Raw genomic sequence first — 14,088 nt, forward strand, 5'->3', positions numbered from 1 at the left:
TACGATTTAGGAAATTGCACGATCGGCAAAGTTCCTTCCGGCAAGTGCACCGGTTATCGTCAAGTAAAAACTCACAATAGAGTGAGGTCGAATCCCACAAGGATTGGTTGAATGAGCAATTCGGATTAGAAGTGTGACTAGTTGAGCGGAATCAAGAATTAGATGAGATTTGCGGAATGTAAAATTGGCGGGAAACGTAAATGGCAAGAAATTGAAATGGCGGAATCTTAAATTGCATGAATTAAAGAGCAGAAGCTAAATTACTGAAATTAAAAGGGAATGGGGGTGATTGCATGAATTGAGTTGCAGAATGTAAAGAGAAAGTGGAAATCAGAGATGGGGAATTCATTGGGTTATAGGAGATATTGAGATCTCCGAATCAAAACATGTTTATCTCTTCCTCAACCAATGCGTTCATTGAATTTTGCTTGGCAATCTTATATGATTGGATCCCAATCCCTTGGCTCACCAATTCTCTCTAAAAACAAACAAATTCCCAATCCCTTGGTTTAAATGTTCATAAGAAGAGATGATGCTCGATCACTGATTATACCACACAGTTTCATGAACCACAATTTGGTAGGATTACATGTCACAATATCCATCCAAACCCCAATCCAATTCACTGTGAGAAAGCTTCTCTAGCATGAATCCTCCATTCCTTTCCCAAGGTTCCGAAGGATTCCAATTATGGGTAGTTTCTTTCCCAAGACAACTACCCAATGGAATTAGATCGAGAAGCTTTCTAACAAAATTCAAGAGAAAAGATTGAAGAAGAAGATAAACTATTATTGATTCATTGAATTACAATAGAGCTCCCTAACCCAATGAAAGGGGGTTTAGTGAGTCATAGCTCTGAATTCAATTACAAAGGTATGAAAACTAGCAAAATGAAAAGGTAAAAGTAGTCCTTCCTAACTTAAATTCTATCCTATTTATACACTTTCTATATTGAGCTTCTGTTGTGTTTCTTGGGCTTTGAGGCCTCTCCCTGCTTTCCTTTTGCTTTGGGTTTATGATCCATAATCTTGATGAGGCTGCTGATCCACATTCTGTAACATTCATTGAGCCAACTTAGTGATAATCAAGTAATGACACATGACTCAACAAATTGAAATTCCAGACTCATCAATCCTTCAGGCCCAATCCCATAAACCATGATATTCAATTGGGTTTCATACCAGAGTAAGTTTAAGTTAATGTTTGTGCTCAAAAGCTAACTTAAACTGCAATATTTTTGGCCCAGAAACCTTTTCCAATAGTGGCGTTTAAGTTGTAGTTTAAGCTTAAACTGCAGCTTAAACGCCAGACACTTCCAGTGATGCCTTTTGTGGAAGCACGTTTAAGCTTCAGTTTAAGGTTAAACTGAAGCTTAAACGTGGAAATGGAAGAAGGCAGCCCTGGAGGGTAAAGTAGTCGAACACGTTTAAGCTTCAGTTTAAGGTTAAACTGAAGCTTAAACGTGGAGATAGGAAAGGCAGCCCTAGAGGTCGAACACGTTTAAGCTCCAGTTTAAGGTTAAACTGGAGCTTAAACGTGGGAATAGAGAAAGCCATCCTGGAGGTCGAACACGTTTAAGCTCCAGTTTAAGGTTAAACTGGAGCTTAAACGTGGGAATAGAGAAAGGTAGCCCTGGAGGTGTCGAACACGTTTAAGCTCCAGTTTAAGGTTAAACTGGAGCTTAAACGTGGAAGCGGAGAAAGGTAGCCCTGGAGGTCGAACACGTTTAAGCTCCAGTTTAAGGTTAAACTGGAGCTTAAACGTGGAATTGGAGAAAGCAACCCTGGAGGAGAAAACTTGGTCGAACACGTTTAAGCTCCAGTTTAAGGTTAAACTGGAGCTTAAACGTGGAAACGGCTCCCTGGTGCATTTCCCATTTCTGGCGTTTAACTTTCAGTTTAAGGTTAAACTGGAGGTTAAACGCCACTTTCACCCTTTCCTCAGCTTTCATGATTTTGGCCGTTTAAGTTCCAGTTTAAGCTTAAACTGGAACTTAAACTCCACATGTGATATTCAAGCTTCCTTTATTGATTTTTGTTGCTTCCTTGCCTAGCCTCTTCTTTCCTGAAATCATCCAAACAACTGCATCAAAGTCTTGCAAAATTTCATGAGAAATATTTTATTCATAGCATTCAAGGAATATAACTAAAAACTCATGGAATTTGCATCAAAATCTTCATGTTTGAATGATTTAAGACAAGCATGACTATTTGGCCCAAATGATTACTTAAGGCTCAAGAAAATGCATAAAACAACTAAAAATAATAGAAAAATGCTAGTGAAACTAGCCTAAGATGCCTTGGCATCAAGCGTGCATTGTCAAGATCATTGGGAACTCCTCCACCTAGGTTGTCATCTAATCCTTCATTTGAGTGGGTAAAACTTCTAACTCTCAGCTTTACTATCCCACTTGAATTTGGTTTGCTTGAGATGGATGGCCAACTTAGGACGCTTTGTGGAATTAAGCGTAAGAGGAGGATGTTTAGTGGTTGGCGTTGTAAGTCTAGGCTCATCATGGTTGAAGCTTCAAAGAGCAAGGGTTGGACTAGTGCTCAATTGGATGGGTCTAGGAGAATAGATTGGTGCTCCTATGAGAATTTATCTCTCTTGCCACCCGGAGGAAATCACCATGATCAACTCCAAGACGGGTGTGAAAACAAAGTGTGGGATCCCGGATCGCACAAGAAAGATCAACTTTGGGAGCCTATGGTTTGTGAAAAACTCCATCAAAGCTTGGAGTTACTAACTTTGAATGATGAAGCACAATGGAAATCCAAGCATTGGTGGATGTTCAAGGATGGATTCAAGCACAAGCCACCTTGATGAAGAGCTCTCCATAAGTCCAACTTAAGGACAATAAACAAAAGTGCTAGGTGGGAGACACCCCACCATGGTAATATCTTTTCATTTTCCCTTTTTGTACATATTGGTAATTAGTTTAAGTTCATGTTTTGTTGAGTTTGTTGAGTATATTTGGTAGTATAGTATGTTGAATAAGGCTTTTATGGTGTTTGGATAGCTGTTTGGAGGTTTGGAATGCTTGGATTGGTGCAAGAACATTTAAAAGTTTGAAAAACAGAGCACCAACCCGCGCGTGCGCGCACCTGGCGCGTACGCGCGCCTCAAGCATTTTCGACCATCCATGCGGGCGCGCCATGTGCGTGGACGCGTGGATTAAAAAAAATCACCCCTCCATACATTGCCCCGAGAGTTGCTCCTACACTGCGCCAGCACCATGCCTGAGGCACAAACCAACCACGCGTGCGCGCACCTGGCGCGTACGCGCCCTTTTGGCAATTCCCGGATCGACGCGCTAGCGCACCTTGCGCGCGCATGCCAATCGCCCATTTGCACTCCTGGTACATTTTCCAGAGAGTTGTGCCACTTTTGTGCCTATTCTGTGCCTGCCACCCGCGCGTGCGCGCACTTTGCGCGTCCGCGCCGGTAAAAAAAAAATATAAAAAAAAAGAAAAAAAATTCTTTTGTTCCATTTTCTTTTATTGTATTTGCCTATTTTCATTCATTGCATTTTAATTTTGTTTTTATAGCTTGTTCATATTTTCTTTTCTAAGTTTTTGTTTTAATAATGGTGTTGGATTCTTATATTCAATTGTTGAGGATTTCTTGGTTAATCTTGGTGCTTTGTGACTTGTTTGACATTAATTATAATATTTGCTCTACACACAAGATTAGTGCTTTAGTCCTTCCTGACTCATGATCCCTTGTTTTTATACTTCATCATCATTGAGTTAGGATGGGACCAAATGCTCTCACGCTTACCACTAATCTTGTTTGTGTCAATTATTGATTAAGCTTGATGCTCAATATGCTCTTCATGTTCTGACTTTTCTCTTGCATCAAGTATTAGTTGATATGCCCTTTGCCTATATTGCTTTCTCACTCACATGCGTAGCTAACATGTAGTGAGAACCCTATTCTATTTGGCATTAGCCCCCGCCTATGCTATACCTACTTTGCTATCTTTGTTGTAGGCGTAATTATCTTTCTTTTTCTTTCCTTTTAGATTGGACACCAAGAAGGAAAGGGATGGAAAAGCGTCTAAATGGGGCAACAAACAAGTCCACCCGCACAACATTTTGAAGGAGCTCATCAGTTGTAGCAACCCGTCCACCTTTACTCTTCTTCGCATGCACCGAGGACGGTGCAAATTTCTAAGTGTGGGGAGGTCGTCCGACCGATCTCCATGGGTAACAATTTCCTTTCAACACCAATTTTTTAATTTTTGTCTTTGTTAGTTAGTTGTTGCATTGCATAATAGGTTGCATGATAGTTAAAATTTGTACATATTTGACCATATTTTTTATGTTAGGACTACTTGGTTAGGGTGATGATTTCTTTTCCAAGAAAACTGTTTTTAGGGCACCCTACTAATTTGAAAAATATTTTTTGTGGCAAACTTGCTTGAAAAATTTATTTTGGAACTTGGTTTTTGAGCTAAGAACACAAGCAGGTGAGTTTTGAGCCCAATTGCGTGGTTACATCTTATAACCACTTATTTCCATTCTTGTGTGCATTGTTCCCTTTCTATGATTGTAATCTTTGATTTGTTTGATTCTTTATGTCCATTATTCCATGTATACATGCATTTATATGATTGAGGCCATCATTTCATTTAGCTCACTTACCCAAATAGCCTACCTTTCATCAACCATTGTTAGCCAAATTTTGATCCTATTTAATTCCTTTTGTTCTTAATGTTAGCACATCACTACCCTTAAGTGAAAAATAATAATTGTCCTTAATTTGGATCTTTGATTAGCTTAGGCTAGTGAGAGTGTGTATTATTTGGGTATGGGAAATTTGGGACATTGGTTGAGAAAAAAGTGTGTTTTTATATTTTTGTTGAAGATTTTTGGGAATTGGGTACACGCTTATGCATTAAATACGTAAAACCATATGCATTGATACGTTTGTATATACTTTGAAAAAAAAAATATATGTTCAAAAAAAAATTTGGAAAAAATATATAAAAAAAATATATATAAAAAAGAGAGAAAAAGAAATAAAAAGGGGACAAAAATTCCCCAAAGTAAAGTTCAATAAAAATCAATGCATATGGGATGTTAATTAAAGAGAATGCATGAGTATGTGAAAAAAAAAGTGGGAATCATGGGTAGCTAGGTTTTGTATTAGAATTGTATAGGTTGTTATATGTGTTAGGTGAGAGCTTAGGTTAATCAAAGATGCAAATTTCAAGCTCACTTGACCATATGCATCCATACTTTGACCCTAGCCCCATTACAACCTATGGGAAAGCCCTCATGATGAATGTATGCATGCATTGAATAATTGTTGATTGTTAGATGAAAAACAAATCATGGAAAGCATGAGTAGAAGAGAATTGAGTGAATCGACCCTATACACTTGAGCGACTAGAGCGGATACACTTCCGATGAGGGTTCGATGCTCAATTCCTTGTTCCCGGCTTTCATGAGCTTTCTTCTTGCAAGTCTATTTGAACTTCATTTTGATATTTGAATTGGTAGGATTCATGAACCATCATATGATCTTAGCCCAACTTGTTCATACATTGTCTTGGAGATTGATTTACTTTTGACCAAGTAGGTAGAATCATATTGCATTTAGTTGCATGAATATAGATAGATTTATATAGTTTCTTTGCATTGAATAAATGTTCATACCCTTTCCTTGTCCTTCTTTATTCTTAGCATGAGGACATGCTTGGTTTAAGTGTGGGGAGATTTGATAAACCCCGATTTTGTGGTTTATCTTGTGCTTATTTTGGGGGATTTTATCACCTTTTCTCACATTTATTCAATGAAATAGCATGGTTTTGTAATTCTCCCTTGATTTGTGCTTAAAAGTGAAAACATGCTTTTTAGGCCCTAAAATTGGTGATTTTAATTCACTTTAATTCCATTTGATGCCTTGATGTGTTTGTTGAGTAATTTCAGGTTCATAAGGCAAGTATTGGATGGAAGAAGTGAGGAGAAAAGCATGCAAAGTGGGAGAACTCATGAAGAAATGAAGGAACCGTAAAGCTGTCAAGCCGACCTCTTCGCACTCAAATGACCATAACTTGAGCTACAGAGGTCCAATTGAGGCGGTTCTAGTTGCGTTGGAAAGCTAACATCCGGAGATTCGAAATGATATAAATTTTGTCATATGTTGTTTCACGTTCAGTGGCGCGCACGTGCACTTTGCGCGCGCGCCGATGCTGTCCGTGGCCCACTTTAATGAAATCACCCCCAGCGATTTTGCAGCTCATTTTGGGCCCAATCCAACCCATTTCTGATGCTATTGAACCCAAGGATTGAGGGGGGAATGAAGGAAGTAGTCATAGTTTAGTTTTCATCATGTTTTAGGGTAGAATTCTAGAGAGAGAAGCTCTCTCTTCTCTCTAGATTTTAGGGTAGTTTTAGTTAATTCTTCTTGGATCCAAGTTTTAATTCTTGCTTTGATTTAGTTTCTCCTTTTAATTTCTTGTTATTACCTCTCTACTCTTCTAATTTTACTTGTCATTTCCTTTATTTTGTTGCTTTTTGATAGAAGAGAATTGTCGTGTCGGTATAGAATTTCACAATTGAAATCTCGTTGCAAGTATAGTTCTACACCAACAAACAATTCTCTCAATCAAAAATATTGAGTTGTCACAAATAACAAACCCCAAATAAGAATTAACCGAAGTATTTAGACTCCGGGTCGTCTCACAAAGAGTTGCAATAAAATGTATGATTATTGGCTATGAAGGGTATAGGGGGGTTTTGGTTGATTAGAGGGGCAATAAAATAAAAAGACAAGAAAAGTAAATTGAGCAAAAGTTTAAAGAAAACAAGTAATAAAGAGAGACATTCATGGCAATGGATTGAGATCATAGGCTTTCTATCCTAGTCATGCATGATTAATTCATCTTATTTAGTTAACTCACACATCGGGAGAATGTCAAACAAGACTAATTAATCATATCACAAATATAAACAAGAATTTATCTCATTACGCTAACTCCAACAAATAGGGAGAAAGTCTAACGAGACTAGCTAATCTCAATCCAAAAGTCCTAACCAACTTACTAATTAAATTAGCAAAAGATTAGCGTCAATGGAAATAATATTCCATAAGTCCTAATCAACTCACTAATTAAACTAGCAAAAGATTAGCGTCAATGGAAACAATATTAGCTAACAACTCTAGATCACCAACATAAGTTGGATTTTCATGACTCAAGATTACCTAATTACTCTTTCCAAGCCAAGAATGCTCAAAATCTACTCTAACATCCTTCCAAGCATTTTATCAAACACTTGGAAGGCATAAAAGGAAAGCATAATAAATGGCAAGAAATAGTAAAATCTACCAACTACAATTTGCAAGGAAAGTAAATCAACAATTCAAATTAACAATAAAAGAACATCAAACATAAAATTACATTAAAAGAAATCAAGATCCAACAAGATTCATGAACATAAAAGCAACAAAATAAAGGAAACGACAAGTAAAATTAGAAGAGTAGAGAGGTAATAACAAGAAATTAAAAGGAGAAACTAAATCAAAGCAAGAATTAAAACTTGGATCCAAGAAGAATTAACTAAAACTACCCTAAAATCTAGAGAGAAGAGAGAGCTTCTCTCTCTAGAATTCTACCCTAAAAAATGATGAAAACTAAACTATGACTACTTCCTTCATTCCTCGCTCAATCCTTGGGTTCAATAGCATCAGAAATGGGCTGGATTGGGCCCAAAATGAGCTGCAAAATCGCTGGGGGCGATTTCATTAAAGTGGGCCATGGACAGCATCGGCGCGCACGCGCAAAGTGCGCTTGCGCGCCCCTGAACGCGAAGCAACATATGGCAAAATTTATATCATTTCGAAGCTCCGGATGTTAGGTTTCCAACGCAACTAGAACCGCCTCAATTGGACCTCTGTAGCTCAAGTTATGGTCATTTGAGTGCGAAGAGGTCGGCTTGACAGCTTTACGGTTCCTTCATTTCTTCATGAGTTCTCCCACTTTGCATGCTTTTCTCCTCACTTCTTCCATCCAATACTTGCCTTATGAACCTGAAATTACTCAACAAACACATCAAGGCATCAAATGGAATTAAAGTGAATTAAAATCACCAATTTTAGGGCCTAAAAAGCATGTTTTCACTTTTAAGCACAAATCAAGGGAGAATTACAAAACCATGCTATTTCATTGAATAAATGTGAGAAAAGGTGATAAAATCCCCCAAAATAAGTACAAGATAAACCACAAAATCGGGGTTTATCATAGTCCTTCTAGGAATTCTCTGAATTTTTTGTCAGCGAATTGGGTTCCGTTGTCTGAGATGACGATCTCGGGGATCCCAAATCGGGTGATGATCTATTGCTAGAGGAATTTTCGGCATTGGGTTGCCGTGATGGAGGCCAAGGGCTCGGCCTCGATCCACTTGGTGTAATAATCTATGGTGACGATGAGATATCGGAGTTGACCGGGTGCCGTAGGAAAGTGTCCGACCAGGTCGATCCCCCAGGTGCCGAATGGCCGCTCTGCCGATATGATGCTGAGCTGGTGTTGGGCGGCCTGGTGAATGCTGGCGTGCCTTTGGCATTTATCGCAGTTCTTTACTAACTGCATGGAGTCTCGAATAACCGTGGGCCAGAAGTAGCCGGCCGTGATGATTTTCTGGGCAAGGGTTTTACCTCCGATGTGGTGGCCGCAGCAACCTTCGTGGATTTCACGGAATATGTATTCTGTGTCCCCGGGTTCGACGCATTTGAGTAGGGGTTGCGAGAATCTGCGTTTGTATAGTTGTCCTGCGATGACTGTGTAGTTGGCGGCTTCCCTTTTTGTCCGTTTTTCCTCCCTGGGGTCTTCAGGTAGTGTTCCGTCGAGGAGGTATTGTAGGATAGGGTAAGTCCATGATCCTTGGCTGGGGAGTGTCAGGTAAGCACTAGCCGTTGTTGATATGGATGGTGATTTAACGACTTCCTGAATTAGCGATTTATTGCCGTGTCCTGGTTTGGTGCTGGCTAGTTTGGAGAGGAGATCTGCTCTTGTATTTTGTTTTCTGGGAATGTGCCATATGGTGACGCAATCGAACCCTTCTTTCAGTTTGTTTACCTTAGCGAGGTATTGTTGGAGTAAAGGGTCTCGCGTTTGGTAGTCTCTGTTGATTTGGGAGCTGACTACCTGAGAATCGGTGTTTACTTCCAGGATTTTTGCTCCGACGTCCTTGGCTAGGGCTAGGCCCACCAGGAGGGCCTCATATTCTGCTTGATTATTAGAGATTGGGAATTTGTATCGTATTGACTGTTCGATTATGACCCCGTTTTGGCTTTCGAGTATGACCCCGGCGCCTCCGGAGGTGGCGTTTGACGAGCCGTCGACGTGCAGCTTCCATGACTCGGGAGCTTGGTTTCCCGGAGTCATCTCGGCGATGAAGTCGGCCATGGCTTGCGCTTTGATTGCGTTTCAGGGTTCGAACTTGATTTGGAATTGGGACAGCTCGATGGACCAAGCTAGCATTCTTCCTGCTAGGTCGGGTTTTTGTAGCACCTGTTTGACCGCTTGGTCGGTCCGGACCATCACGGGATGGGCCTGAAAATATTGCCGTAAGCGCCGGGAGGCCGTGAGGAGTGCGAAAGCTAGCTTTTCCAGGCGTGTGTAGCGAGTTTTTGTGTCTTGTAGGACTTTGCTTATGAAGTATATGGGTTTTTGTTCTTTTTTCTCATTTTCGCGGATAAGTGCTGCTGCGAGTGCCTCTTCCGTTATGGAGAGGTAAAGGTAGAGGGTCTCCCCTGTTTGGGGTTTGGTGAGAACTGGTGGTTCCGCTAGTACTCTTTTGAAGTATTAGAATGCCTCTTCACATTTTGCTTCCCATCTGAAGGGAGTTCCTTTCTTCATCAGTTTGAAGAAGGGGATTGCTTTTTGTGCTGATGCTCCGAGGAAGCGGGATAACGCCGTGAGTCGACCGGTGAGCTTCTGGATGTCGTGGAGGTTTTTTGGGCTTGTCATCTCAAGGACGGCACGACATTTTTCCGGGTTTGCTTCAACTTCGCGTTGTGTGATCATAAAGCCGAGGAACTTCCCTGCCTCCATCCCGAAGGCGCATTTTGCCGGGTTGAGTCGCATATAGTGCTTTCGTAGGGTGTTCATTATGACCTTGAGGTCGCTTATGAGTTGTTCGCCAGATTCGGTTTTGGCGAGCATGTCATCTATGTAGACTTCTAACTTTGTTCTAGAAAGGTTCTGGAATATTTTGTTGACGAGCCGTTGGTACGTGGCTCCTGCGTTCTTTAGGCTGAAGGGCATGGCTGTTTAGCAGTATGTCCCATCGAGGGTGATGAATGCTGTTTTTTCCTCGTCGGGTTGGTGCATAGGTATTTGATTATAGCCGGAGTATGCGTCCATGAAGCTGAGGTACCGATGTCCGGATACGGCGTCTACCAATCCGTCGATGTTTGGCAGGGAAAATGCATCTTTTGGGCAGGCTTTGTTGAGGTCTGTGTAATCGACGCACATTCGCCACTTCCCTTTGGACTTCTTTACTAGTACGACGTTTGCCAACCACGTCGTGTAAGGTAGTTCTCTGATGAATTTTGCTTCTAGTAGGGCTTTTACTTGTCTTTTGACCTCAGCTGCCCGATCTGGGGACATTTTTCGTCTTCTTTGTGCCATGGGTTTGGCTTTGGGATCTATGGCCAATAGGTGGGACATTAGGTCGGGGTCTATCCCGGGCATGTCGGTTGGTGTGAAAGCGAACAAGTCTTTGTTCTGTTTCAAAAATTGGGAAAGGTCTTCTTTAAGGTCGTATGGGAGGTTCCTGTTGATGAAAGTATACTCGTCTCTTGTTCGCCCTACTTGTAATTTTTCCATGTCGCCTTCTGGTTCTGGCCTGGGTTGGCCGTCTTGTCGGGCGTCCAAATCGGCTAGAAAGATCCCGGCCGCGTTGCGAGATTTTTTTCGTAAAGCTAGGCTGGTGTTGTCGCATTCTGCTGTGACTTCGCGGTCTCCGTGATTAGTGCCGATGGAGCCGTCGTCCGTTATGAATTTCATAAGGAGGTATTTCGTGAAGATGATGGCAGAGAAGTCATTGATTAATTTTCTTCCGAGGATGATGTTATAGGTGGTGGAGTCTTTTAGGACCACAAATTCGGATAGAATTGTCTTCCTTTGGTTGCTTGCCCCTATGGTGAGGGGGAGGGTGATGGAACCGTCCGGTTTGAGAAAGTTGTCCCCGAGTCTCGTGACGCCGTTGCGGTGTGTTTGGAAATTTTCGTTGCGGAATCCGAGCTTGTCGAAGGCCCCTCGGAAGAGGATGTTGAAGTCTGCGCCGGTGTCCACCAGTATTCTTCGAACTAGTCCTGTTCTGATTCTCGCCGAGATGACGAAAGGTGCGTCTTCGGCCGAGGTGCCGTGCTGGCGATCCTCGGGTAGGAAAGTTATCGCTTTGTCGGCTGTGATAGCTGGGGCTTGATCTCTGACGGCCAAGACTTTGAGGTCCTTTTTTAGTGTTGATTTTGACTTGCTTGACACATATTTGCATGTGATGACGTTTACTATTATGGCCGGGTCGTCTTCTGGGCTTTCCCTGGGAGGTTGCTTTTGTGTTCTCGGGTTGCGTTCTTCTCTCTCAGGCGACCTGTCTTTTTCCACACGTTTTGGTTCTCTGATGATTTTGGCGAACTCTGGGAGTTTGCCGTCTCGTATGGCTTGTTCGAGGGCATCTTTAAAGTCAAAACAGTCTTGTGTCCTGTGCCCGTAACCTCGGTGGTAGTCGCAGTAAAGGGTCTTGTTGCCACCCGTTCTTTCTCTAAGTTGTCGGGCTTTCGGGATAATACTCCGATCCGCTATCTGGTGGTATATTTCGATAATCGGGGCTGTCAGGGGGGTGTAATTCGAGAATTTCCCTATCCTGGGTGGTCGGTTTGTGTTGGTTTGTTTGGGTTGGTCTCTTTGACTTTCTCTGGGCATCTGGTTATGGCGGGAAGTCGGGTTGCCGTGTGGTTGTTGCCGTGTTGCCGTTTATTGGTGGCGACGACCTGGCTAACCTCCTCGTCGTTTATGCAGTCTTTGGCGACGTTTTGGATCTCGTGCATGGTCCATACCGGCTTGGTGGTGAGGTGTTTGCGGAAGTCTTCGTTCATGAGCCCGTTGGTTAGACAGAGGCTTGCGACGGAATCCGTGAGTCCGTCAATCGTTAGTCATTCATCGTTGAAGCGGTCCAGGTATTTTCATGTGGATTCGTCTTGTTTTTGTGTAACTCCTAGCACGCTGATGGGGTGTTTAGCTTTGGTGATTCTGGTTGTAAACTGGGCCATGAACTTCCGCAAAATGTCGTGGAAACTGGTTATGGATCCGTTGGGGAGGGCATTGAACCATTTGATTGCTGGTCCGGCTAGGGTTAAAGGGAAGGCTCTGCATCGGACTGCGTCAGCCGCTCCTTCTAGGTTCATCCTGGCTTCGAAGGCCGTTAAGTGTTCCTGGGGGTCTTTGGTTCCGTCATACTTCATGTCCGTGGGTTTGTCAAAACCTTTGGGTAGTTTTGCTTTCAGGATCCTCTCTGTGAAGGGAGTGGCCCCTATTATCGTGTGGTCGTTTCTCGTACGCTTGGTTCCTCGGTATCGTCGGTCTTCATCTGAGTCATGTTGTCGACTTGGATCTCGGGAAGTTCTGCGGTTGTATCTTTTATTGTGTTGCCGTTCTGGCGACTTTTCAAGTCTGGGGCCGTGCGAGGTGCTGTGATTGCTTTTCCTGTCGTGTTGTCGGGTTGGCGATCGGCCGCGACGAGATTTTGATCTAGAAGTTGCGTGGCTTCCGTTTTCGGCGTTGTGCCTTTCCTTGGTGGCCACTCTGCCTTCGAGTTCCTAGACTCGAAGGCATAGATCTCAGATTATTTGAGCTGCTTTGTCCCCCCGTGTTTTCGGGGTGCCGTGGTTCTGTGATGACGTGTTCGTTTTCCTTATTTGGAGGGGCGCGGTGTATGGTGCTTGTTATCCTTCCACGGTTCGCGACCTCCTGGTGTTCGGGGGTCGGGTTCCTTGTTCGAGAGTTAACTTGGTGGCTGGTGGAGTGCTCTTCAAATCCGCCCGCCATTCCGATTCGACCGGCGTTCATTCCCTACAGACGGCGCCAATGTACTGGATGTCTCTGGTACGGGTTGAGAGATGGATCGGGAACTTGCGGGTCGAAGCGGATGCCAGATTGTTTTGACTGGAGCAATGGGGGGAGGTACCTGCAAAGACACTCCGACGCTCAAGTCAGAATGGATCTAAGAGGTATAAGGTGTGAGGAATAAATGAATACCTGGAGGGACCTGGGTCCTCTTATTTATAGGTGACGGTGGTTATCTTATCTTATCTTGTTTGATTAAGATAAGGGAGACGTTTGTATTCGAAAGTCGGTTAGGAGTCCTAGAGAGCCGGCTTTGGTCCTTCTAGAAGAACCTGGCGGGTCGGACCCGGGTAACCGGGTTTGGGTTTGTTCCCGGATCGTGGATCCGTGGGTTGGATCCGTAACAATATATATATATATATATATATATATATATGAGTCTTAGAATTGTCGTAACCCTTGATTAACCTTTGCTTTACGGCATGAGGTAAGGTTTGGGGTAATTAGGGTGTTACAGAGGTTGTCGTGTTCTTCAAACTCGCTCAAACAACAGAGCATCGTCGTCTTTGACCGGCGCATACGAGGGGAATGATGATGATCAAGGAGGTAGGGATGTGATGGTTACTGTGATTCAAGACATCTGAGACTAGTGGTGGTGATGGTGGATTTAAGATGGATGAACATTCATTTTTAAGTTTTTGGAGATCCCCTTCTCCCCCTCCTTTAATTGTCAAAAATTAATTATAAATGCTAACTCAATAATTAACCAAAGAAATATGTCATATTATCAAAATACAGTGGCCACCTCAGTATCTTTTTCGTTAGAGATATGCTCCAGCAAATTCAAAGATACAATAACACTCCGAGTTTTTGAAAAATTAAATAAGTAGTTATACATAATTTATTATTTTATTTAAAAAATTATTTTTTTTAAAAGTAATTAAATTAAATTTTATAATACTTTAAATTTAAAATCTATTAAAATTTTTAAATAATTTTTATTAACATAAAAT

General features: G+C 42.2%; 2 protein-coding genes across 2 annotated transcripts; both read right to left on the reverse strand.

Moving 5' to 3' along the window:
• Nucleotides 1-8,347: 8,347 nt before the first annotated feature.
• Nucleotides 8,348-9,412, reverse strand: LOC107611110 (uncharacterized). The gene has a single exon (XM_016313070.1). It carries the CDS (start codon nt 9,410-9,412, stop codon nt 8,348-8,350), a length of 1,065 nt encoding a protein of 354 aa, XP_016168556.1.
• A 399-nt stretch (nt 9,413-9,811) lies between these two features.
• On the reverse strand, nt 9,812-12,108 carry LOC148548375 (uncharacterized). The gene is made up of 3 exons (XM_088495609.1): nt 11,984-12,108; nt 10,482-11,489; nt 9,812-10,262 (listed from the first exon to the last, which is right to left on the reverse strand). Exons 1-3 carry the CDS (start codon nt 12,106-12,108, stop codon nt 9,812-9,814), a joined length of 1,584 nt encoding a protein of 527 aa, XP_088351735.1.
• Between the last annotated feature and the right edge of the window lie 1,980 nt (nt 12,109-14,088).

The sequence above is a fragment of the Arachis ipaensis genome, chromosome B8, assembly GCF_059453495.1.
Source record: "Arachis ipaensis isolate K30076 ecotype BB chromosome B8, ASM5945349v1, whole genome shotgun sequence".
Classification (NCBI taxonomy): Eukaryota; Viridiplantae; Streptophyta; class Magnoliopsida; order Fabales; family Fabaceae; genus Arachis; species Arachis ipaensis.

Coding starts and splice junctions, on each gene's coding strand:
- LOC107611110 (XM_016313070.1), bottom strand. CDS start 9,412: ATGGCCGACTTCATCGCCGAGATGACTCCGGGAAACCAAGCTCCCGAG.
- LOC148548375 (XM_088495609.1), bottom strand. CDS start 12,108: ATGAACGAAGACTTCCGCAAACACCTCACCACCAAGCCGGTATGGACC. Junction 11,490..11,983: donor GTCGTCGCCACCAATAAACG/GCAACACGGCAA, acceptor ATATGTGTCAAG/CAAGTCAAAATCAACACTAA. Junction 10,263..10,481: donor TCCAAAGGGAAGTGGCGAAT/GTGCGTCGATTA, acceptor CATGCCCTTCAG/CCTAAAGAACGCAGGAGCCA.